General features: G+C 46.6%; 1 protein-coding gene across 7 annotated transcripts in view; it reads right to left on the bottom strand.

The window, feature by feature from the left end:
- The window catches only part of MROH6 (maestro heat like repeat family member 6), a 29,548-nt gene extending 8,139 nt beyond the window's left edge, over positions 1–21,409 (bottom strand). Inside the window, exons 1-16 of one of the 7 annotated variants that reach the window (XM_007488837.2) lie at positions 20,192–21,390; positions 19,448–19,515; positions 18,049–18,954; positions 17,532–17,684; positions 16,837–16,991; positions 15,678–15,849; positions 15,111–15,283; positions 14,871–15,008; positions 14,478–14,592; positions 14,051–14,194; positions 13,404–13,583; positions 13,004–13,159; positions 11,926–12,045; positions 11,279–11,381; positions 9,042–9,107; positions 6,184–8,393 (exon numbers count right to left, since the gene is read on the bottom strand). In XM_007488837.2, coding sequence (XP_007488899.1) covers positions 8,155–8,393; positions 9,042–9,107; positions 11,279–11,381; positions 11,926–12,045; positions 13,004–13,159; positions 13,404–13,583; positions 14,051–14,194; positions 14,478–14,592; positions 14,871–15,008; positions 15,111–15,283; positions 15,678–15,849; positions 16,837–16,991; positions 17,532–17,684; positions 18,049–18,348 — 2,214 coding nt within the window. In that variant the 5' untranslated portion in view covers positions 18,349–18,954; positions 19,448–19,515; positions 20,192–21,390 and the 3' untranslated portion in view covers positions 6,184–8,154. Of the gene's footprint in view, positions 1–3,620; positions 4,055–6,183; positions 8,394–9,041; positions 9,108–11,278; positions 11,382–11,925; positions 12,046–13,003; positions 13,160–13,403; positions 13,584–14,050; positions 14,195–14,477; positions 14,593–14,870; positions 15,009–15,110; positions 15,284–15,677; positions 15,850–16,836; positions 16,992–17,531; positions 17,685–18,048 lie in introns of those variants that run through there. The other 6 variants (XM_056822927.1, XM_056822930.1, XM_016432072.2 and 3 more) reach the window with 6 other exon arrangements.
- Between the last annotated feature and the right edge of the window lie 4,969 nt (positions 21,410–26,378).

Genomic DNA, 26,378 nt, shown 5'->3' with positions numbered 1-26,378 from the left:
TGTGGATAATAATGTATGCATATTGTCTATCTGCTTAGAAGGCAAACTCCAATGGCAGGAATAGTTTCACTTTTATCTTTGCATCCCAGTGCCTAGCACAGGGCCTGGCACATAATTAGTATCATCATGAATGCTGATGATTGTTAACTTCCTGGGCCTCATTTTCCTCATCTGTAAAATTAAGAGTGGACTAGATGACTTTTTTTTAATAAACCCTTACCTTCTGTCTTAGAATTAATACTATGTATTGGTTCCAAGGCAGAAGAGTGATAAAGGCTAGGCAATGGGGGTTAAGTGACTTGCCCAGGGTCACACAGCTAGGAAGTGTCTGAGGCCAGATTTGAATTTAGGACCTCTCATCTCTAGGCCTGACTCTCAATCCACTGAGCCACCCAGCTGCCCCCTAGATGACTTCTAAATTCCCTCTCATCTCAACATCTATGATTCTATGATATCCTCTTATGTTTCAAGTGGCATAATTTTGGTTTTCTCACCCACTCTCTAAGAGATACTATTCAGACAAAATGGCCACAAGGAATTCTGGTTTGTTTTTCAAATACAAAAGGATGAGTTAGGTCAGAAAATTCTGCATTTCATAGAATACTATGACATCACCAAGGACATGCATGACTAGAAAGGGAGGCAGGCAAATCACATGGCAAGGACAACAACAAGTCCTAGGATTATAGCGATTGCCTATTAAAAGAGCCAAAGAAAGAAGACCTTTAGCACATGGGATAGATCCTCTAGGGAAGATGAACAAAAGACCATGAATATGGAGCAACTAGTGGATCAAGAGCCAGACCTAGAGTCAGGAGGTCCTGGGTTCAAATCTGACCTCAGATACTTTCTAGCTTGTGACCCTGGTCCAGTCACTTAACCCTCATTGCCTAGCCCTTACCACTCTTCTGCCTTGGAACCAATACATAGTAATGATTCTAAGATGGAAGGTAAGGGTTTAAAAAAAGAATATGAATGAGAAGCCTGGTGGGTGAAGGATACATATTCAAATTCTAAGTCACTAAATTAGTTCATGTATGTTTGTGTATGTGTTGACCAGACCTGGGATTTCATTAATGTAAGGAGATCATGTTGAGCAACTTTCTCTTCAATGCAGATCAGTCACCATCTTTTGAAACTTGGAACCTCAGAAAACTGCCAGGGACACTGAAGGGTGACCTGACTTGCTCAGGTATAAAGGAAAAACTACTGGGAACGAACTTCTGAACTAAACTGAATTTTTATTGCAACCCAGTTTTACATTAATCTGTGGCCTTCAAGTGTCCCTAATATAGCCTGAGACCCTGAGCTCTGAAATGAGGTGGTATTTATATCTGAGCTAGATTATATGAATTCAATTTAGAGAAGGTCTGCCCAGGATGGTCTTTCTTGGCAAGAAGCCTGGGTTTTTTTTTTCCTTTGAAAACATGGTACCCTCTTGGCAAGAAGGTCTGCCAAGTGGGGTTTTTCTTATGAAGACCAGGTCCTTCCCTGAAGGCTGGATACCTTCTTGATAAGGTTTGAGTTTTTCTTGGCAGGAAGGTCAGATCTCAGCATATCTTGTATCCTTCCATTCCATTCATGGTAATAATGAGGTTATTTGGCATCTTCAGAGCAAATGAGATAGTATGACTTTGCTGCCTTATAAACTCCTGGATACATTCCAAAATGCTAAAGGCATGTGCATACTCCCTTGGCAAAGATATCTACAGGAAATTCTATTATCAATTTTATATACTATATGTTATATAGTATATAAATACTATATTATATATATATACTAAATACTATATATATAGTATATAGTATACTATAATTATTGGTTACTGATTCTCATATACAATTGTGTAATCATTGGAATCATTTCTTACTATCAAATTCATTATGATTATAACATCATTACAATACCGATAATCTAATAAGGTTACATGCAGAAAATAAACATTATATAGAGGCATAAAAAATGAATATGGACCAAAATTGCATAATTAGAATATCTTTTACAATAACAATATATAGGAGAAGCAGGTCTTGAATCCAGTTCTTCCTGGCCTCACAATTGTCTTACATCTAGCATAGACACCTACTTGGTCCAATCTGGATATCTTACTGTCTTTACTGTCATTTCCAGTTATTTTACAAAGATATCAAGGAATTCAGTGGTAGGAACCGAGTGGTGGTTTCATTGTCTTTGATGGAGAAAAAAAATGTGTTAAAATAATTGTTGCAAGTCTTTTCCATTGTTCTTCTATTTATAGTTTCCATTTTCACCCTTGAATGTCCTTGAAATGGCCACTAAGTTGGATATCTTGACATTGTTTTCTTAAACTGGTTTTACTCTGTATTGATTCCCTCAGCTTTCTGATTAAATGATACTTATAATAATCTATAATTCTTCTTGGTAAGATTTTAAAAATGAATTTCTACTATAACCCAGCTATCTCTGGCAAGTGAGGCATGTTGGATGACTAAGATGCTTTCTGGACTTTTTTGATCTCATTATAGCCATTAGCTTAGGTTGATTAGTAAATGGAAAAAACTACTACTACAAAACAATAGAAAATGAATGTTGCAAAACTACAAAGAACTGGATAGACCCAAAAGAAGAAATATGAGAAGATGTCTCCCCTTATTCCTTTGCAGAGTGTGGAAAATTGCATACATTGTCAGAATTTCTCAGTATATTGATTGATTTCCCACCTCTCTTTGTCCTCTTTTTCCTTTTTCTTTTTAAAAAGATCTTTATTATATAGGATGGAGAGGGCAAGAGGTACAGGGAAAAATTTCAGTGATATAAAAATAAAAGATCAATAACATTTATTTTCAAAAGAAAAATTACATTATTTTAAAAGGATGAAATTATTATAATTGGTATAGATGTTATTTATATTATCTGCTTCCCATTTTTATTTTCAATTATTTACTTAAATAATTCTGAATTAGGTTGTTTCAACTGAAAAATGGCAGCCAGAGTACATCAGTAACTACTCAAATATTTATGAAAGTCATCCAAATACAAACCAAGGGCTCCTCAATGAGGTAACTAGTAGGAAGCAAGCAAGCTCTTGTAAGTGTTATTCAATAATGGACTATAGCTTTATCATTTTACAGTTACCTGAAAGATGGAAAGGATATAAATTCCACTGTACTTGTTTGCTGATTATTAGAAAGCAATTGATTCAGTAAAATAATACTTCATAGGCTTTTTTACAATAAAACGTTTCCCATATATCAAAATCATTCAAGATTCCCTAGAACCATGATGGTGAACCTATGGCACATGTGCCAAAGACAGCACACTGAGACCTCTCTGTGGGCATACACACCATAGCCTGCCAGAGTTAGTTACTAGAAAGGCAGAGGGAGAGAGCAGCTAGATGTCTCAGTGGATTGAGAGCCAGGTCTAGAGATGGGAGGGAGGTCCTAGGTTCAAATTTGGCCTCAGATACTTTCTAGCTGTGTGAGGTTAGTCAAGTCACTTAATCCCCATTGCCTAGCCCTTACTACTCTCCTGCCTTGGAACCAACACATAGTGTTGATTCTAAGGTGGAAGGTAAGGGTTAAAAAAAAAGGAAAGCAGAGGGACTTGGGCAGAACTGGTCCTTTACCCCTCTCCACTGCACCCTCCCCCCCACCCCTCTGCCCAGTAGCCCAAAGAAAGAATGCCTAAGCAAAGTGCCCAGGCCACTCCCCTCCCTTTCTCCCACCCCTGTAGGTAAGGTGGGAATGGCAGCACGGCATTCACTCTTGGTGGGGAGAGATGGCACATGGTGTCTAAAAAGTTCTAAAAGTTTCACCATTACAGCCATAGAAGATTTAACAAAAATAACCCCATTCAATCACCTTCCAATAATAACATCAGGCAGGTGAAGACTTCTCCTGGTAGAAGAAACAGATGAGAACAATTTGTTCCAATAGGCATAAAGGCAGAAAAAGCAGGTGCCATGGAGCACTTAGAGTTTGGTTAGACATCAAAGAAGCCAAGGCCATCCACTGCATCCCAAGCCATTATGAGTCATCTTGACTTTTCTCTTGCCACTGAACTTTGATGGCTCTAGAAAAGAAAATGAGGCCAAAAACTTTGTGCATCTCTGCCTCACTTAAATTCAATTTATATTTGAGTCAAAAGACATCATCTGTGTCTTTTTTGGTCTTCAAGTATAAAGGATAACAACTGGCACTTTTCTTATGTGCAGCCTCTGTCACACCAATAAACATCAGGTAAGTCATGAAACAGGAAAGATGTATACTCACCAAAGGTATTCACCATTGTGATAAAGGAGCTTTGCCACAAAGCTTAGTTCAAAAAGGGATTTCTTACATGTGGTAAGGTACTTCAGATGTTCCTCTTTGCAGAGGACACTGCTGATTTCATGTAGAACACTAATAAAAAAAATTGCCATCATTCAAAAGAGTTTGGCCCATTCAGCTACACAAAGAAGACCAAGTGGATGAAGAATTGCTATTGTTTCAGTTTCAATATGCATTCATTTAGATAAACACCATTTTGACTTGTCCAGTGATATATTAATCTAGTATATACAGTACAAATGCAGAGCAAGTTGAGCCAAGATAAATAGGAGAGAGAGAGCTTGATAGCTTCTCTGGAATGTTCCTTTGATGACCACAACACAAAGGCTCATCTTTTCAATGATAACATTCTTCTGGTATTAATAAGTGGCAGCGAAACATGGAATGCAATTCCTCCCAAAAAATTACAACTTAATATCACACAGGGGGCAATAATGAAGAAATAAATGGTGGGTGTGGGCAGGCTCTAACATGAATAACTTTAAAGAACAGTGGGAAAAGATGTTTGGCAAGAACTATGTGATAGGAAGAGGAACTGGCCTGGTCATGTGGAAAGAGCAAGGAATGGACAAATGGACAACTTTATAATGTTGGAAGAAATTGAGAAAGTCCTCCAGCACATTGGGTGGACCCTTGAGGTGAAGTTTTGGTGAGGACAAGGACATCTCACACAGGTTAGGCAGGTGTCAATATGTTCAATTTGCTTTGAGAATTTCCAAATCAATGGGATCACAGATCCATTTGAGTATCAAGTTGTACCAATTTCCAGAATAACCCTATCAATCCTTCCACAGTTCTGCTCCTCTGACTGGAGTGCCAGAGCAATGAGAAGGTTTCTAAAAATTGATCAGGAGGAGAAAGAGGCATAACATGGATGGTCATTGCATTTATTTAAATCTTCCCAGATCTACATCACCTGCGCCCAACTGTTGTTGGCATTGGACCTTTGGTAAGAGGCTACTTGTTTCCATTCAGAGGCTTTTCCTTTGGAATTGGTAATAAAATCATCTACAAGCCAATAAATTTAATACCTACTGTTTTCTTTAAACTTATTTCTCTAGCCCCTGCTATATTAAATACAGTGTAAAGACAAGGGGAGGGCTGATGATTGACCCTTGAGGAAGATCACCATGGAGATATTGGGAAGAGGATGAATAGACTAGAACCTAGAAACAAGACACAAGTCTAGATAGAGAAGTACAGATACTTCTCCACTGCTGTATAGAGAATCCAAAGAGAAATTCAAGATAGCTCCTTATCCTAACTCCACTGTTGAATTGTTGGGAGGAAGTGTGGTGAAAAAAAAATGGATCCCCCACATGACTGACATGAAGGGAACCACCAAAAACTCTCTTCTAACCATGACTTCCATTTGTTTTAGTTCAGAGGGATGGCCGGTCCTTTATTTGAGGAATGAACAGCTTTTTATGTCTTACTTTCCTAACTATGCAGTAAATGTATTTTAAACTATAACATGAGTGTTTCTTTACAGGTTCCAGGAAGTAGGGAAGAAGCTGAGAATCCTAATGGGAAATGAGACAAAAAGGCTACCTTGGCTATAATGGGAGATTTTCCTGACGTAAATTTCAGGTGGGAAAGGGGAAGAATACGTCTTTATAGCATCTATGTGTCAAGCACTGTGCTGTGATTTACAAATATTATTTGATCCTCACAGCAATGCTTTTCCCTGTGGAGAGTGCCCAGTCACTTACTCTCCTTGACAGTAGATCCCTCCCTACTTTCCCTTCATTTAATCTGTACCTGAAAAATTATTGCCCCTGATTTCTTGAACTTTAGAGTCTCTTCCTAATCCCCCAGCTTCCTTTAGTCCATTACCTCAGATCTTTACTGCATTGGAAAAAAATGAATGAATAAATGACTAAAAAAGTATTTATTAAGCACTATGTGTAAGGCATGGTGGTGTTGAACAGTGAGGATACAAATACAAAAGTGAGACAGGAGACATGTTCTCCAAGAGCTTCCATTCAATGGGGAGTGGGGGGGGGGGGGAAGACATCACAAGTAAGGGAGTTGTAGCCATGGAAGGATGGATGTTCTGTTGTAGGAAGGTACAAGGCTGGTTAGGGGAACAAGGGGCAGTCGATGGATTTCCTTTTCAGAAGCAATGGCTGTAATAATGGATAATAAGTTCCTGGAGCAAGAGGTAGAAATTTGGAGAAAGGGGGATGGGAGGCAGGAAAGTTGGTGAGAGGGCTGCAGGGAGGTACTTGCAAGACAACAGGTGGTGCAAAGGCACATTCGGTATGGCTCAATTCAAGAGAAATGGACCCTTTTCTGTCCTGTCTGGCCCTGAACCCACATCACCTGCAGCATGTTTCTATACTCCATGTATTTACTCTTGTGTCTCCATTCATTCAACAGACATCTATTTATCATCTAACAATAATAAAAGCTACAACTCACATTGCTATCTCCTTAAGGACTTACTGAGTGCCTTCCTCACAACAGGGCTGGGTGGCGAAGTGGATAGAGAGTGCTAGGCTTGGAAGGCTCATCTTCAAGACTTCAAAGTTGGCTTCAGACACTTATTAGCTGTGTGACCCTGGGCAAGACGCTTAACCCTATTTGCCTCAGTTTCCTCATCTACAAAATGACCTGGAGGAGGAAATGGAAGCCCACTCCAGTATGTTGGCCAAGAAAGCTCCCAAATGGGGTCACAAAGAGTTGGCTATGACTTAAACTACTCAACAAAAAAAGCACCTCACAACCTATGAGATAGGGAAGGCACATCACCTTCCCATTTTATAGAAGGGAAAAATGCTTAGAGCTAGAGTATCGTGTTGGGATGAAGATGAGCAAGCTGGAGCCCCTACCCTCCAAGAGCTCATAGTCTAGCAGGAAGGCACAGCACTTCCACAGAGAGAGAAACACATCTGAACACTATCAATCAGTGCATAAAAAGCGTCTGTAAATAAAGTGCCCTGTGCTTGGCTTGAGCTGTGGGCTCTCTGTGGTCCGGATCCCTTGGGCTCTGCCTGATGCCCCCAGGCTGAGGGGCGCTGGTTCTGAGGAGGGATGGCAGCTCTCATTTCTTTTATAGCTTCATGGTCTACAAAGCACTTTCCTCCCAACAGCTCTCTGCTCAAGAGGCAGGGATTACCGTCTCCATTTTACAAGAGCTATCAGAGAGTGACGAAGGCCACGATGCTAGCGACGGCCGACCTGGCGCTACAACCTAGTCTTTCCGCTGTGTCCCACAGACCACTTTTGAAGGGAGGAGAGCAGACGGCAGGTTTGGGTCCAGGAGATGTTGAGGGATTGGATTCTGAGGTAGCATTTGGCTTTCTGTCCTTGCCTCTAGCGTTCTCTTGGCTGAGGAGAGAGCGGACAGCCCTGTGCCTCCTCTTGGGGAGCCCTACCACTCAGGGCCAGATGGAAATCTCCCTATCAGTCAAAAAGACAAAGACAGGAAGAGCCTCTCCCTTTGGGGAGAGAGGGAGAGAAAATTCCCACTTTCTCTGGACCGGGTTTAACATACACAGCTTGTGCCTCAGGCTACATGCTGCACTAAGGGGTGATGGGTTCCTGGCTTCCATGATCTTGTGGGGCCAGGAAGTAACAAGGAGAGGGTTGGAGAGGCACCCCCAAGCTGGCTGGGACCATCCTAAAGAAGTCACAAAGAGACAAGTGTCCCGGGCTTCACTCTTTCCCGAGGAACAGGTTCCCAGGCAGTTCCACCTGGGAAGGCTCCCCCCTCTGAGGGGCTTAAGGACGCCATATCTATGCCTAGGTTGTGAATACCCAGGTGAGGTATGGACAAGAGCGAGGGACCTTGCTTCCTTGGCTGAACGAGTACTCTTCAGAGCAGAGCCAGAAGGTAGCTCAGGATGGCCTCCCACAACCCCACAGGCCAGCCCGGCTCCTAGGCTTGAAGGGGCTGTCCTCATAGACTGGTCTCTCTCGTTCCTGGTGGTGGCCCCAGCAGCAAAACAGCTGCCAAGGGGAGAAGTTGCCATGTCCGGGGGAGTCCTGGTCCTGGCACACTAGCCGAACTTGATGCATGGTGATGTGGGAGACATCTCGGATGCAAGTCTCGGCATCCCACTGCATTTCCCCAAGGTCTAAGGTGGGAAATTGGGAAGAAGGGTTGGATGTTAGATCCTTGGAAGGTCCAGGTCCTCAGCTCTCCTCCCTCCCAATCTGTCCTCCCTTCCCTAGCCTGACCTGCTCTCTCCACATCTTCCTTCTTTAAAATCTATTTATGGGGGTCACTAGATAGCTAAGAGGATAGAGAACCAGGCTTGGAGATGAGATTCAAATTTGGCCTCAGATTCTTCCTAACTGTGTGACCCTGGGCAAGTCACTTAACTCTAATTGCCTAGCCCTTACTATTTTTTGGCCTTGGAAGCGATACTTAGGACTGATTCTAAGACAGAAGGTTAGGGAAACAAAACAAAACAAAACAAAAAGAAGAACCTAGTTAAGAACTCACCTCCCCAGGAAGACTTCCTTGTATAATCAAACCTCACCCCAGTCCTCTTATCCACCCTTTCTACTTTCAGAATTCACCTCAATCTAGACAACAAGGACCATCAGAGAAGACACGTTTGGAAATCGGGGCCCATCCTGTCATACACGTGCCATAGCAAAGGCAGGCCATCCTGCTCCTCACTCAGTCTTTTTACACCCATGAATCACCCTGGCACATAGCCTCACGGCCTCATCCCAGCAGCCCCGAACACTCAATACGTCTAGCTTCCCTTTCCTACCATGCAGCAGTGAATCCACCAGGCCAGGGTTGACACAGTCAGGGTCCATGTGATGGATCAGAAACCCTGAAACCCAAGAGATTGGATCATGATCCCCTTAGCTCTGAGTGTGGCCCACCTCTGGCCAAGGCCTCTGGGGCTATGCTTTTTGTCAAAAAGGAAAAGAAACTCCCAAGAATGGAACTCTGATGACACACAACTCCACTGACAAAGAAAAGGAGGTGGGTCGTCTATACTTGGCAAACTTGCTGACAACCATATACTTTAAAAAATTACATCAGAGGGCAGCTGGGTAGCTCAGTGGAGTGAGAGCCAGGCCCAGAGATGGGAGGTCCTGGGTTCAAATCTTACCTCAGACACTTCCCAGCTGGGTAACCCTGGCCAAGTCACCTAACCCCCCATTGCCTAGCCCTTACCACTCTTCTGCCTTGGGACCAATACACAGTATTGACTCCAAGATGGAAGGTAAGGGTTTAAAAAAAAGTTACATCAGATGAGAAAGTTTGGGTGGGCTGCAGGAATGGTGCAAGAAGGATGAACATGGATGAGCTTTTGGACTGATCAGAGAATGTGCAGAAGATAGGAATGAAGGCAGGTAAGTGAGGATGAATACAGATAGTAGGGTTAGTGCCAAGGGAAATAAGCTGGTGAAAAATGCGTGGACAACTAAAAGGGCTTTCTGAAAGCTATCTTAGGGACCAAAGGAGGGATAGACCGACTGCTCAGGGTGAATGGACCAATGATACCAGGCAGGAGGGAGAGGGAATTCTGAATTCTCTACAAGGAAATGACAAGCAGACAAGGAGGACTAAACAAAAAACAGTTCTCTGGGAAGTGAAACCTAAATGAAAAGAGAGAGAACACTTAGTTGCCCTTGGAGATGTCCAGACTCCAGGCCTGAATGAATTCTAAAGTACCAAAAAGTCAGATATGATTACTAGGTGGTTGTTAGAACTTTGAGAAATTATGTGAGCATTAATGTATGATTGGTAATTATGAATTAGTACAACCATTCTGAAAAAGAAGTGGGAATTAGGCAAAAAAAATTACTAAAGTACCCATACTTTTTGAACCAGAGTTTCTACCATTAGGAATATATTCTGGAGGCAGCTAGGTAGCTCAAGGGAGTGAGAGTCAGACTCTAAAGAAGGGACATCCTGGGTTCAAATCTGACCTCAGGTAGTTCCTACCTGTGTGAACCTGGGCAAGTCACTTAACCCCTATTGCCTCCCCCTTACCACTTTTCTGCCTTGGAACCAATACTTAATAAGTACTATACTTAATTAAATACTATGATAGAAGGTAAGGATTAAAAAAAAAAGAACCTAGTTAAGAGGGAAGCTAGATGATTCAGTAGATAGAGAACCAGACCTGCAGTCAGGAAGTCTTGGGTTCAAATATGACCTCAGGAAATTCCTAGCTGTGTGATCCTGTGCAAGTCATTTAATCCCCGTTGTCTACCCTTCACCATTCTTCTGCTTTGGAACCAATACACAGTATTGATTCTAAAACTTAAGTCGTAGGATTGTGGTTTAAAAAAATATCCTAGGACAACAATGACAAATAGAAAGGCCAATATGGACCAAAATATTTAAAGTAGCACTTTGTGTGGTAAGAAAGAACTAGAAATAAAGTAGGAACTTATGACGGGTAAACAAATTGTGGCATAGGACTATAATGGAATGTTCTTGTGCTGTAAGAAATGAAGACAATTATTATAGAGAAGTAAGGGAAGACTTATATGAACTGAAGCAAAGTAAAGTAGAACCAGGAAACCAATACATGGTGACCAAAAAAATGTAAGCGGAAAAAAATCACAACAAAACCAAACTGAATACTACCAATTATCATGACCAAGTTTGACCTCAAAGAAGAGATAAAAGAGAGCTCCCTTCATTCTTTTTCAGAAAAATGAGGGACCACGAGTACTGGATACTATCTATGATGTCAAATTTTTTAAATATGTTGTTTAGTTTTGTGGGAATTTTTCCCCCTTCCTTTTTTTCCTTAATTTATTATAAGGGATGGCTCTCTGGGAAGGGGAGGAGGAAGAACAAGGAATATAGTGGATTTTTTTTTTTGTTTATTTTTAAGAAAAGGAAAAAAGTCATGTGAGTTTGTTTGAGAACAGATGGTTCTGCCAAAAGAGTTTCTCAATAGGCTCCCAATCAAACTCCCAGCTGTAAGCGGATCCCTAGGGCTGGTTACCCAGGGAGTAAGAGCAAGAAAGAGCTTACCTATGAACATGGCTGCCACCCTGCGAATGGGAACCTCAGGACTCCTCAGGTAGCCCTGGGCCTGGCTCAAGAAGTCGGAGGCTCTGCGAGGGTACCACTGCACCTGAGGACAAAGAGGGAGGCAAGGTCTCTGTTGGGATAGATGCCTCAGAGGAACACAGTGGGAGCTCATGGGCCCCCCTGAAGAAAGCTTCATGACTTTATTCATTCCAGGAAAATTCTTCCCTAGAAAGAAAACAAGTGACCAAGGAAGAGGTCTGTTTCCTGCTTCCTGCTTGTGGCTATTCATCAGGTACAAGAAATGTTTTCTCTGTGAGTGACCTAAGGACAGTGCATTCTCTTTTCTAAAAGGGACTCTTCAGTATGGGTTAGGGATAATGGAGCTGTGATTTCACAAGTGTAGGGAACTTCTTGGATGAGGGAACTCACTGTGGATACAAATGAACATCTTCTTTGCAATTTATAGTCTTAAAGAGTTACCCAGAGCCCTAAAAGTTAGGTGGCTTGTCCAGGGTCACACAGGCAGTATGTGCCAGAGGTAGGACTTGAACAATTAGTGCTGAGGGGATAAGAGCTAGTTTTGCAGGGGGAAGTCCTTCAGTCAAGGCTCTGGTTTTCTACACTACCCTGTTGGAGTCCCCACTGACCAGTCGTCCACAGGTTCGGCTTAGAGCCTCAGGGCTGTCATAGTGAGCCATGGTTGAGATCTCCTCCAAGAGCTTCCAGTGCAGGAATCGGTCGCAGCGAGCTAACGTCCACTCTGCACTCTGAAAGGGCCAAATGGAAGCTCAGCATATAGTGAGGCTAGGGGACACCTGGGGGAAGATTAGGGGTAGGGGTAGGGAGTAAAGGTGCAGAAGCAAACCCAGGATCCCAACCTTCCTTGCATTGGCAGGCTGGACCTGTTTTTGAGGGCCATCTCATACTGTAGCCCTCTGCTCCCTAATCCCCACCCCCCTGGAGAGAGGCAGGGGAAAGAAGGAAGAAGATTGGGGAGGGGGCAGCAAGGAAAGAAAGAGGATCTAAAGGAAAAAGGAAGGAAGCTATAACACAGGTCCTTGTTTAGGAAAGACAAAAGGAACAGAGAAGGGGACTTTCTTGACCTGAAGACTGGGAAACCAAAGAGGAGGGAGGTCTTTGCCTTTGGGGTTCTGGGAGGGAGAGATTCCATATCTGGAGAATGGGTATGGGTTAGAGTTGTGGCTGAACAGAGAGGGATAATAGCCTCCATGTCTTTGCACCAGTGATTCCCACCGGTGGAATGTATTCCTTTCCCACCTCTCCCTCTTAGAACCTCTAGCTTCCTTCAAGACAGTCCTGCTGCCACCTAACAGGTCTTTCCTGGTGCTCCCCACTTCAGGCTCTCCCTCTCGCTTGAAATATCTTGTTTTGTTTTAATTTAAATACTCAGTCTTTAGGTATCTGTGTAATTGTGGGTTCTCCCAAGTAATTCGGCTCCCTTTGGTGTATCAAGCCTCTCCCAGGAGCAGTAAAAAGTGAGCTTCCAGAGGACAAGTTTGTTTCGGTCTTTTTTTCCCCCAGGAGATAACAGGCTGGGGGTATATAGGTGATCCTGGGCTCTGAAGGATAGGGAGGGGGATTCTAGTTTGGGGGTTCATCAAGCGAGAATGGGAAAACTTGGGGAACGGGGGTAGGTGTAGACTGAGGCTACAGGCTGGAAGGAGTGCGGTTGGGGGGGAGAAGGGGGATTGGAGCACCCCGGACCTGGGCAGCATCCAGACTCGGGTCCTGTAGGCGCAGCAGCAGGGTCACCAGGCTGCCCAGCACCAGCTCACGCACCATCCTAGCACGCCGCAGAGAGCACCGACCCACCAGTGTGCCCAGGAGCCCAATGGCTGAGGCTCGGACCGAATCCTGACACTTCGAAAAGAGAGAGAAGTGAGCAGTTAGGAAGGTGGAGCCTACGGGAAGGGAAGGGAAGGGAGAGGCGGGGCTTGGCCGTGGGATGGGTAGAAGGTAGTACGCGTGGTTGGGCGGGGCTGACTGGTGAGCGGAGGTTGAGAGCGGGAGGGACAGAAGAGCAAAAGACCAACCCCGGGACAGAGAAGGCTAAAGGGGTGGAGGCGGAGCCCTCCCACTAACCCCTCCCGCCAGTGTCGCTCACGTGGTCCAGCAGCGGCCTCAGGCGCGTGCCCAGGCTGGCGCAATACGCGCTCACCCGCGCCCGAGCCCGCGGTCTCAGCAAGAGCCTCCGGAGCGCGCCCAAGGCCGCCCCCACCAGCCGCGTGTCCGCCTCGCCGAGTGCGTCCAGCAGAGCCCGGAGGAGCGTCCCCACGTGTCGCGCCTGCGCGGAAGACCGGGATGTCAGCACCGCCCCGTCGTTTGCACCGCCCCTTCGTTTGCCCCACCCCTCGCTCCGCGAGTACTCCGCTCTAGTGACGGCTTCCTATTTAAGGCCCCTCTGGAGTCTCTGGCAGAGTGTAGGGAAGTTAGAGTGACTACCGCCTCCGAGTTTTGGAAAATAGAATCCAAACTGTGGATGATGCAAATACTTTTGTTTTGCTGCTTCCTTGAGCGTTCCTTATGAAACTTATGACTCCCGCCCTTGTACCGCAGGCCCCTGTGTTGTTCGGCTCAGATTGTAATTAAAATGGGACGAGGTACCGACCTCAGGTAACCTCCAGGGTTGTCCGACTTTGGATAATTGACTTGACTGTGCCTTTACTCCCGGCCCCGCAGGAGCAGCCCGGGTAGCGGGACCCAGTCTCTCCCCTCATCTAGTCCCCACACGCAGGGAGGGTCGGATCTCACCTTTCTGTGGTTCAGGGCCAGGTGCCCCAGGCCCAGGAGGCCCAGCCATCGCACTGTGGGCTCGGGGTCCCCCTGCCAGGCAGTCAGGCGTTGTACAATGGCTTCATCTCTCAGCAGCCTTGCGGTGGGCTGACTCTGAAGAAGCTGAGGAGTTGGGATAGGGGTGACTGAGGAAAGGGGCACCAGCGGCCGGGAAGGAGGGCCCTGGGCCTGAGGAAGACCCGGCTTCTCCCACCCCACCCTCAGCACCACCATGCTCCCGAACTAGCCCTGTTTTCCAAAGAGGAACCCAGCAGAATTATCACTATTTTAGGCATAGGGAAACTGAGGCTCCAAGAAGGAAAGTCATTTTCTCAGGGCCCAGCTCTCCATCCACCACAAGGCAGGGGGGTGGATGAAAGGCCTCAGGGTCCCCAGAATCACTCACCCCAGTGAAGAAGGCCATCGCTGTCAGGCGTGGGGCTTTATCAGGGCTTTGTAGCCGAGGGAGCAGGTCTGCAAAGAGCCCACGCAGGTGGTGGTCAGCATGAGCCACAAGGGCACTTGGGGTGACACAGGAGGGGGAGAAGATGAGAGAGAGCTGAGGAAGGAGCCCTAATGACCCCATGTTCCTTGTGCCCCCCTCCCCCTCTCCACTACAATCTCCTCTTCCTTCAGCCAGATCCTGATCTGTACTGGTCAGCCTGAAGAACTAGCAAGATTCTGAGACCCTTCTCCAGGGACCCCCCACTTTCATCTGTTTCCCCATGTCCCCCCCCACCCCAGGACCCCATAACATCCAGTCTTCCTTCTCCCAAAGCCCCTGACCCCATGCTCAGACCTGGCCAGCAGGAGGACACCCTCCAGATGGGTCCCAGATCCCATGAGGCGCCTCCAGCCCCCACTTTGCTCCATACAGGTCACCACCATTCGGCCTCCATCCCCACTGAGCAGGGCCTTCAAGGCTTCTACGGCACAGCTGGAGACAAGGGAAGTGAAGACCCAGAGTGAGGCAGGAGGGTCTTTTGGGATCACCAATTGCTCCCCTTGACCCTTCCCCCACCTCCCAGATCAGTGTCACCTGGCATGGTTAGAGGGAGGACCCCGGACCTTCACTTGGGCCTGGGGAGAGTGGACGCCCCAGGCCAGCTGGTGCAGCTGGGTGACCAGTGCGATGAGCACTTGTGGATAGAAGCCCCGGGTGGCAGCCACACATCCTGACACGGACAGCATCTCTCCCAGCGCCCTCGTGGCCTGCAGAGACACCCGACACATTCCTGGTTTTCTAGGGTGTTTGGAGGGTTTTTTTCTCCTGAAGATGAGTGTTTAATAGTCTTGCCGAGTGTTTCTCCCTGTAGTCAATAGCATCTTTGCGTTCCTAAATCCCTGAGCCGCTCCTTGAACATAATCGAAGCATTCCTAGGACGTGCTTCAAGACGCCCCTCAGACGACACTCTTCAGACGGGTCTCGGGCGCAGGCCACCTCCAGACTGGGGCTCCTTCCCCAGATCTCTCCAGGACCCCCTGGCCTCCGTCCTCCACCCGCCCCCCACTCTGGTGCCAGGTGTGCATCCTCTGGACCTCACCTGGGGACTCAACTCAGCCTCCCTCCCTCCTCCAAGCTACCCCCTGCTAGGGGTCAACTCACAGCCAGTGCCTGGGTATGGGGCTTGGCATCCTGGCGACTTGGGCCTGGGCTGGAGCTGGGGCTGAGGCCTTGGCTCTGGGGTGGGCCCTTCACCTCCTGCAGCAGATGCACCAGGACCAGCCCATTCACCCTCTGATTCCTGCTCAGGCCCCGCCACAACTCAGCTGCTGCCCTGGGGACACAAGAAGGAGGGGAAAGTGGGGGGGTCTGGGTGGTCGGAGGAAGGAGCCTGGACCCTCTGGGAGGGGGGCCCTAAGGCTGAGGAGCACCAGAGGAGGTCTTGGAGTCGTGTGCGGTCTGAGGGGAGATCTGGGACTGAAAGGATCCTTGGATTTAGGAAAGTTGCCTTTCTTTGTATGCTCACCTTAGCGCAGTGCTGAGTGTGTACTTAATAAATGTTTGTTGAGTGACTGACTGACCTTAAGAATGAAGAGCCCCTGGATTTAGAGGAGACCCATGGAAATAAGGGAGTTTGGGGCCTGGATGAGAGCTGGAGTGTAAGAGGTTCTGGGGGAGTGGTGGAAGAAATCTTGGGCCTGACAGGAGATCAAAGGACTGTGTGTGGTGGGGTTTAATTTAGGGGAGACTGGAAATGAGGGACCCCACCCCCCTGGAACAGAAGGGACCTAGGAAATGAGAGGAAACACTAGAAATGATGGCACTTAGATCTCAGAGGAAAGACGCTGGGACTGAAGGGATTTGGTGTTTGAGGAGGGTACTTATACTGTAGGAGGTCTAGGGGTCAGGAGGAAACTTTGAGAATCAGGGGACCCAGGGACTGAGAATGGGAAGGAATTTATAGACTGAAGGGAAACCATGGAACAAAAAGAGAACATGTTGACTAAGAAGAGAACCTCCCCTGGCTCTGACACCAGCCTTTCTCTGCCCAGTCTGATAAATGGGTTCATGACCCAGGTATCTATGACTAAGCAAGCAAAGAAGCCCAGAATCTTGGCCTGGTTCGTGGGTGTTGGAATGCAGGGCAGGCACTAATTAGGGTTGGGCACTAATTAGGAGTTGGGGGTTGGGTGCCAGTTGTCCTCACCAGAACAGACACAACAGCCCTCGGGAGGAAGATGGGAAGGGCAATGGGGGATGCCAGGATTCCTGGATCCTTTCCTGCTTGGGAGGCCCAAGGAGAGTGGGGGGTGCCCAGTACCTGTCACAGGGCAGAGAATGAGGCAGCAGCGTCTGGACCACTTCTTGTGTGTGTTCTGCAGCCAATGAGCAAAGTGCCCTCAGGGCCACCCGCCTTGCTCTGCCTTCTACCAGCTGGGCCATCTGTCCATGCAGTCCCTGGACCACCTCCCGTACCTGGGAAAGGAAGGGTGAGCACTCAGGCTTCGCTGAGATCCAGTCCCTCCAGCCTCTCCCTGAGCACTCCCAGTGACAGGGGGGCTCCTGAGTTATCTGTTCCACTTTTGAAACATTCTCCTGGCTGTGAAGGTTCAGTACAGATTGAGCTCAAATCGGCCTTCTTGTTGTCCTTTGTGTAGAACAAAGCTAATCCCTCTTTCACAGGCAGGCCCCCTGCCTTGCTTTTTGGCATTGGGCAAACCTCCCCCTTCCTGGGCCTCAATTTCCTTATCTGTAAAATGAGGGAGTTCAACTTAGATGCCCTTGTAAACTGTGACGTGGCTCTCTGCCATTTTATGTTCCAAGTTTCTGTGTTCTTGGATCCTGGGATCCTAAGAGGCAAGTTCTGGGAGCCCAGGAGCTGATGGAGAAGGGATGTCGGAAATCAGGGGCAGGATTCTGGGAGGGGCCCAGAAAAGGGGAGCCCTGGGGAGAGATGGGACCGGAAGAAGGAGCTTTGTGAGGCTCACAGGGCTGGGCTTACAGAGGGGCACTGACCTTTTCTGGGAGTTGTCCTCCCTGAGCCTCCAAGGCTGAGGAGAGACTGAAGGCCAAGGCGTGGGTCCCTGAGATACCAGCATCCTCAAGACAGACCACAGTTTGAAGAGCAAAATCTGCCAATGAACCAGGGGCCAGCAGGCACTGGGGATGCTGGATGGGGGCAGGGAGGGAACAGAGGGAAGAAGTGTAAGAGTAAAATGCCTTCCTCCAATAGCCTGCCCCTCCAGCATCTCCATCCTTTCCCCCTTAGTTTCCTTCTAACCTCTAAGGTCTTCAGAATCTGTCCCTTAGCTGCCATCCCCTCAGTCCACCCCAGAAGGCTTCTCCTCTCCAACCTCTGCCATTCTTCCCTCCCATCCCAAGCTCCCTCTAAGCCCCCAAGGCCTCCAGCCTCCTTGAAGCCCCTTCTCACTCCCACCAACCTCCTATATAGCTCCTTCTCTCCTTCCTTCCAGCTGGCCACTTTGTACCCTGGGCTGGAGCTGCCTATCCTCTTCCCCAGTTCCCCCAGTACCTGTTCAGGCTCCCAGGGCTGGGGCTCAGATTCTGAGCTAGAAGCCTTTGAGGAGCAGGGCTCATTCTTCAGGTCCCCAGTGGCAGGATCAGGTTCCAGACCCTCTGTCCTTGGTGTGGTGACTGCTTCAGTGGGGTTCTCGGGCTCCTTGGGTTCCTGAGGGGGCTGCCCTTGACTGGGTCCAGTTGCCCCTCGGCTGATCTGAATCCCCTCAGCCAATGCAGCCAGAGTAAGGGCTCCCAAGGGACCAGCCTGGCCCCTGGGTTCTCCCCCACCCCATCCCCGCCTCCCTCTAGCCATCTCAAGCTCTGAGGCCCCAGCCTTCTTCCCCCACCCCCCCAAGACAAGCCCTGACAGGAACCCACAGGTGTGGGGAATCTGCCCACCCCAGATCAACACCTGCAGAGATTCACCCCGACTCCTGCCAAGGCCAGGTGTGGCTGCAGGTGCAGGCGTGTCTAAGCGTGTGCTGGGGAGGAGCTAGTGTGCAGGCATGGGTCACGGAGCCTCCCAGGCTCCAGAAATAGGTAGTGATTTTCTCCCCTCCCTTTTGACTTCCAGGAGACAATACTAATTGGGTATCTCTTACCTTTGACCTGCCTGTTGAGAAGCCCCTACCCAAGAAATTTGGGGATCAAGAAGCCCAAGATTTAGAATAGGAAGGGACCTTAGGGAAAGATGGATAAAGGAGGTGCTATGGAAACCCTGGCACCCAAGGTTCCCTTTCCCATCATAGAGCTCAAATGGCCAAGGTCCCCAAGTCCAGGTGAAGGATGGCTAGATGGAGCCCTCCTAGAGTTGCTTTTGAGCTGGGGTCGGTCTCCTAGAGCAGAGCTGGCTCAGCACCTCGGAGGAGATGCTGGGAAACAGTCCGAGGTCTGCTTCTCACTGGGTGGCTCTTGGTCCCTGGCCAAACAAAGAAGTTACAGGAGTTTAACTAGAGTTTAGATAACAGAGGATTGTATGGTAGTTCACAGAATTCAGGGCAGTGCAGTGCAGCAGGGCGTGTGGGTCAGCAAAAGTGCTTGTTTGACAGCCTTGGAAGGTAGCCTTGGAGGGCAGGAAGATTGGTTGTCATTTACTGCTACTGCTCTAGGACCAAGGTAGGATCTTTCTACTGACTGGTGAGGCTGAGTCGGGGGCACCTGGTCTGCTCTGGAAACAGTTGTGGAGCACAAATGCACATTTGTTGGCTTATTGACTTTATTTCAAACTGTTTTGTGAAGAAAACCTTTTGTTGTTCCGTCACTTTCAATTCTGTCCAGCTATTTACGGCCCCATTTGGGGTTTTCTTGGCAAAGATTCTGGGATGATTAGCCATTTCCTTCTCCAACTTATTTTACAAAGGAGGAAACTGAGGCAAACAGTTAAGTGAATTGCCCAATAAGTAAATACTTACCCATAGCTAGTAGTGTCTGAGGCCAGATTTTAACTCTAGTCTTCCTGATGACAGGTGCAGGGCTCTATCTTCAGTGCCAAATGGAAGTGAACAATGGGATAATTGGTTCCCATTTATTTTCCAGTTAGGTACCTCCCTTCCTTTCCAGTTTCTCACCATCTCCTCTAGGGCTGGGGCTCCAAGGAGCCTTGGCAGGGAATAGCAGGAGTTTGGAAAGTAGAATTGTAAAGATGCAGCCTCTGGCTCTCAGAATGAGAGAGGTTGCTTTGAATGGAAGGGAGAAGCTAGGGATGATGCAGGGCAAGCACTGTCAGAAAAAGGATTGCTTTCCAAAAAGGCAGGATTCAAAGGCAGGTCCTCTGACTCAAAATCTGGGGTCCTTCCTGGAATATGTGCTTCTGCATATCTGTGTGTGGTATCCCCAGCCCTTGGTCCTGTGGAAATGGAGAGCTGAGGGCTCCTCCCACCTAGTATCACAATGACACCCCCTTACCCACTGGCTTTCCCTGGAGATAAATAAAATCACAAAAGCACCAAGAAAGAACAGCTAGTCCTACCCCTACCAAAACAGGAATGAATGGAAAAAGCATTAAACTCTCTCTAGGTGCCAAGTGCCCTACTGAGCATCTAGGATACAAATACAAGCAAGCAAATTAACCCCAACCTACCTCAGGGAGCTTGCATTCTAATGGGGGAGGACCACAGGAACTGTCGCCTTCAGCATCCCTGACAAGTGATTCTCACCTAAATCTTCTGAGTGAAGACCTTCAGGTGTAGCAGAGCTCACTGCATCGCCAGGACAGTCCTTCCTACTCTGAGAGCAAGTAGCAGTCCTTCAGATACTCAAAGATGGTGCCTGTCTTCCTCCTCTTCTTCCTCCTCCTCCTTCTCCTCTTTCTCCTTCTTCTCTTCCTCCTCCATGCACACTCTGCAATAATATACTACCAGCTATGGGTAAGTATTTACTTACTGAGCAATTCACTTAACTCTACCTCAGTTTCCTCATTTGCAAAATGAGTTGGAAAAGGAAATGGCAAGCCACCCCAGACTCAAGAAGGTGGGGTAATGAACCAAGGCAGGGAGTCTTAGGGATGCTTCATTTGGCCATTGGTCTCTCCCAAATAAACCACAGGGTTCTCATACTAGCTATCACACTCCCCTCTTCCTATCTTTTCTCCCCCCCCCAAAAAAAATAAATCATGTTTTTAATTCAAGGGAATTATCTGTATCTGGGCTGAAGGATCAATGACCAGTCCATATTATTAAGCATTTTTTTTTTTACTAGACGATGAAATAATAAAGGGTTAACTGGGGAACACAATCATGTCCTTGTTAAAAACAACTACCAGTCTCCCTCTCATGCCATGCCTCCCTTCCAAAATTACAAGTTTCTGAGTTTTTATATTTAGCAGGAATAGGAAGCATGTCTTTGATAACAAAGCACTTTTTATAAAAATTTAATACATTCAGGTTTTGGTTGACGAGGGACTACAGATGGATCTAGGTCTCTTCCAACTATGAAGACAAGATGGTCATTTCTCTAAGGAAGAATTTTAAGGTGCAACTTTAAAAATAAAGCTCAGGGGCAGCTGAGTGGCTCAGTGGATTGAGAGCCAGGCCTAGAGAGGGAGGTCCTGGGTTCAAATCTAGCCTCAGACACTTCCCAGCTGTGTGACCCTGGGTAAGTCACTTGACCTCTATTGCCTAGCCCTTACCACTCTTCTGCCTTGGAGCCAATAGACAGAAGTTAAGGGTTATAGAAAAATAAAATAAAAATAAAGCTCAATATGCCTGGGCCAGTTCGAAATCATGCTTTGCAGTTAACATGCCCCAATCATTTTCAAGAAACTCTGTCTGACAGAGGATAGACTCTAAATGAACACTCTAATGCAAATACTATCAACAAAGCAATGGGTTCAAATCAAGAAAACATCTAATGCCCAGTGGACTTACGCGTTGGCTATGGGGGGTGGGGGGGAGGAAAAGAAAATGATCTATGTCTTTAACGAATAATACTTGGAAATGATCAAATAAAATATATTAAAAAAAAAAAGAAACTCTGTCTGAGTTTTACAGAGCCATCCCATTCTGGAGACAAGCTTCATGGCTGTATTTCAATCACTGAAGAGCCCAATGCCCTAAGAACATGATGTATGGCATGATGTGGGGCTAAGGAGATCAGAGGATGATTCAGAAGTACTGTGGTGTCCTAGAGGGAGCTCGAGTTAGTCAGAGGACCTAGGTTCTGATCCCACCATGACTACTTACTACCTGTGTGACCTTAGCGAAGTCCTTTCATCTTCTGGGACTTTTTCATCTATTAAAAAAAGACTAAGAAGACTTGGGCTCTCCACCTCAGTTTGTGAGGAAAGGATTTTGTAAGCCTTCTGAAGGCACTGCATAAGTGTGCATTGTCTGGGTTGTTTGGCTTTTAGGAAGCTCCAAGCTCTCATACTATGGAAGCCAGAGCATGGCTGTGACAAGCAGGTCTCAGGTGGGGAATGAATCTAGAAGCCTTGATGCCAGGCTTCCCTCCAGGCAAGTTAGAAGCAGCAAACAGGAGCAGTAATGACAGGGGCGTCCTTGGAAGAGAGACTTCCCCTAGTTTCCTTCTCTTCAAAATGAAGGGGGTGCAGTGAAATTGCTTGTCAGCTTCAGGAGGTGGGAAGAGAACATGAATTGTATCACCATGAAAAAATATTTTAAAAATTAATTTAATTAATTAATTTAGAATTTTTTCTGTGGTTACAAGATTCATGTTCTTTCCTCTCCTCCTCCCACCTCCCTCTCATAGCCAATGAGCAATTCCCCTGGGTTTTACATGTGTCCTTGATCAAGACCTATTTCCATATTATTGATAATTGCACTAGGGTGATCCTTTAGAGTCTACATCTCCAATCATATCTGCATCGACTCATGTGATCAAGCAGCTGTTTTTCTTCTATGTTTCTACTTCCACAGTTCTTCCTCTGAATGTGGATAGTGTTCTTTCTCGTAAGTCCCTCTGGGTTGTTCATGATCACTGCATTGCCACTAATGGAGAAGTCTATTACATTCAATTGTACCACAGTGTATCAGTCTCTGTGCACAATGTTCTCCTGGTTCTGCTCCTCTCGCTCTGCATCACTTCCTGGAGGTTGTTCCAGTTCACATGGAAATCCTCCACTTTATTATTCCTTTTAGCACAATAGTATTCCATCACCAACATATACCACAATTTGTTCAGCCATTCCCCAATCGAAGGGCATCCCCTCGTTTTCCAATTTTTGGCCACCACAAAGAGTGCAGCTATGAATATTCTTGTACAAGTCTTTTTCCTTATTATCTCTTGGGGGTACAAGCCCAGCAGTGCTATGGCTGGATCAAAGTCTTTTAGTGCTCTTTGGGCATAGTTCCAAATTGCCCTCCAGAATGGTTGTATCAATTCACAACTCCACCAGCAATGAATTAATGTCCCTATTTTGCCGCATCCCCTCCAGCATTCATTACTTTCCTTTGCTGTCATGTTAGCCAATCTGCTAGGTGTGAGGTGATACCTCAGAGTTGTTTTGATTTGCATCTCTCTGATTAGAAGAGATTTAGAACACTTCTTCATGTGCAGAAATATATTTTAAAATAAATAAATAAATGTTTAAAATATGAAGGGGTTGAAGGAGATCATCTCTATGATTCCCTTCCAACTCCCCTAGGCTGATTGGTTTTTCTGTGCTCTCATTTATAAGTAACCGTCTGGGAGGGAGGAACAATTGTAAGGAATCAAAAACAAGGGGTCACCGTGGGATGGAGGGGGGAGGAGAAATATTAAGGGGAGAAACTATTAGAAGAATATCCGTGGGAGGGGGGATAACAATGTCTTTCTGGGGTTTGTAGGTGGCTTCCCAGGATGTCTTTCTATCCTGAGGTCACCCTGGGGAGGGTCAGGGCAGCCCGGGCAGCATTTCCATCATGTGACTGTTTCATTTCCCAGTGCTTAGCAGAATGCCTCACATAGGAGGCACTTAAATCCTCATTGATTGACTGACCCAACCCTTCCTTGACCAAGGATAGTAAGGACAGTCTGAAAGCAAAATCAATCAGTAAAAAATGTACTCATTTCCTCCCCTGCACCCAGCCTTGGGCCGGGGCATGGAAGGGATACGAGAGGAGAAGCCGCCCAGCCCTGATTGGGAGCCAAGCCAGCTGGCATTCAGGTCCTGTTCTTGCGTCAGACAAACTTTTCCCCTCTCAAGAGCCCGACTTCAGCCTATCTTAAAAAAAAAATAGTAATAATAATAAGGTTTGGACTTGGCGACCAAAGTCCGAGTTCCCTCTTTGGCAGCCCTTCTAAGTTCTCTTCCGATCTACCCCCCAGGACTCTGTGATCTGTCTCCCGTCCTCTGGTACTGCAGGGAGGGCCTGGAGAAGGAAAAGAGAAGAAACAGATCAGGCCTGGGCAGGGACCAAGGCCTTCCTCTGTCTGGTAGAGCCAGTCCCACTTGGGCTGTGGGCAGCTGGAAGTCCTCCCGGAAGATCCCCCCAGGCAACCCTGAGTCACCCAAACAGGCTGGCACACCCCAGGCACTAGGCCATCGTATGCCACACATACCCAATTACCCAGACACTCCATCAGTCAGGGAGGGAACCCTACTTGGGAATAATATTCATATTTCTAGATTTAAATATATGTAAACAAAAATGAAATACATCAAAATTTAAATATAAAAATCTATATTTAAGATTTTTTTAATCCTTATCTTCTATCTTAAAATTGACACAAAGCATACGTTCAAAAGAGAAGAGCAGTAAGGGCTAGGCCACTGGGGTGAAGTGACTTGCCTAGCAGTTGGGTATCTCAGTGGATAGAGAGCCAGGCCTGGAGACAGGAGGTCCTTGGTTCCAATCTGACCTCAGATACTTCCTAGCTGTGTAACCCTGGGCAAGTCACTGAACTTGTATATAGAAGTATAGAAGAACTATAGTACTAGTTCTAAGGTGGAAGGTAAAGGTTTAAAAAAAAGTGACTTTCCCAGGATTGCACAGCTAGGAAGGAACTGGGGGTCAAACTTGAACCCAGGATCTTCTGTCTCTAGACCTGGCTCTCTATCTATTGAACCACCTCACTGCCTCTCTAGCTTTAAGGTTTATTAAGGTTCTTTATGTAAAATCCAGTGGAATTGCTCATTGACTGGGCGGGGGGTGGGGGGAAGACACATAAATCATCTACTCATGGAAAAATATTCTAAATTAATTAAATAAAAATGTTCAATTAAAAATAATAAAAACAAACAAAAAACAGCCCTATGAGGTAGGTAGTAAAAATATTATCTGCTTTACGGCCAAGACGACTAAAATCCAAAGGGAGGCAGTATTGGTATAGTAAAAAAGATTTTGGTGTTAGGAGAAACATATATTCCCATCTTACCTCTGGCTCTTGCTAGCCACGAGGCCTTGGGTCAGTCACTTCGTCTTTGAACTTCAGTTGTCTGTCTATAAAATGAGGCGATTAGTACCTGCATACACTCTTTATTTCACAATATTATAGTAAGGACCAAACAAGATAATGTATGTAAACTTTGAGATGAGATAACGTATGCAAATGTGCAGTCTAGCCAGAGAAGTGAGACACGGACAGATAGTGTCTGTTTCAATATTATTTGATAAATGCCTGAGATAGAGGCAGACAAGACAGGAAGTCTGAAGGGGAAGTCATTTCTGATGGATGCAAGAGATAGGAAGAGTCATCCCGGAGGAGGTATCCAATGAGATGATGGATGTAAACTTTGGGGCAGCTGCTAGGTGGCCACAGGGCAGAGAGTGCCAGGCAGAAAGTTAGAAGAACTCTTGTCTTCCTGAATTCAAATCTAGGATCAGATACTTACTAGCTGTGTGTCCCTGGGTGAGTCACTTCACCTTGTTTGCCTCAGTTTTCTCCTCTGTAAATGAGCTGGAGAAGGAAATGGCAAACCACTCGGGTATCTTTGCCAAGAAAACCTCAGATGGGGCCACAGAGAGTTAGACACAACTGAACAACAGGTGAATGTTATACTTCGTGTCTGTTATTAATGTTGGAACGTGAATCTTCATAGGTTCCTCTAGCCAAGCTGCCCAGCTTTTCTCCCTTTTCTAGGAATCTCTGGAAGCAGCTCCAAGTCTGTTTGGATGCCTCAACCTAGCTGACCTGAAGGAAGATGAGAGTGCTGTAAGCATCCCTCGAGACTCAATGGGACCTTCTGACCAGTGTAAGAGTCACACTAACTTATCAAGTAGGATGAGGAGAAGGTGGTTCCTGCAGTGCTTGAAGCATTTGTAAAATACTGGGAATAAATAATCCAAAACTTTAGCCCTGGATTTGAAAGAGGAAAAAAAAAATGTTCTATCGCTCAGCTGTTGGAAAGATGGCACCATCTTCTGGGGACAAAGTGCAAGTACGAGAAGAGCCAGATGAACCTGAAGTCAGAACAGAGCGGTGAGAAGAACCATGAAGGACATCTGCCAGGAGCTGAAGGTAGAGACTGTAGCAAGATAGAACCAAGAACACTTGCTGGGGAGCAGAGATGGAGGGAACATAAATCTACAACGCTGAGCCCCTGGGGGTAAACCCTGGCTCCCTCCCCATTGAGTCCGTCCACCACGGGCCGAACTGTGTCATACAGGGACTGGATGGGTTTCCTCTGGGGCCACGAGAGGGAGACCTACAAGGAAAAGAGGGGGGTGAGAAAAAGGGTGACCCTGACTCTCATGGCTCAGATGCAAGTCCTTTCTGAGTCCTTTCCTGTATAAATAAAACCTGTTCTGTGTTTGATGCCTAGGGAGCCTGAATGCTTATAAGTGGAGCTGGGAGCTTAAGGGCAGTTCCTACACTAAAGTTTCCAGGTTTCCCCTGGGTGGAGGCAAACAAGTCAGAGAAGTTTAGAGGTCCCCAAGACACATCTGGGCCTTTTGTATCCCAAGG

Source organism: Monodelphis domestica, chromosome 3, assembly GCF_027887165.1.
Source record: "Monodelphis domestica isolate mMonDom1 chromosome 3, mMonDom1.pri, whole genome shotgun sequence".
NCBI lineage: Eukaryota > Metazoa > Chordata > Mammalia > Didelphimorphia > Didelphidae > Monodelphis > Monodelphis domestica.
The sequence above is the reverse complement of the archived record's forward strand: the minus strand, read 5'-3'. Positions and strand labels throughout refer to the sequence as shown.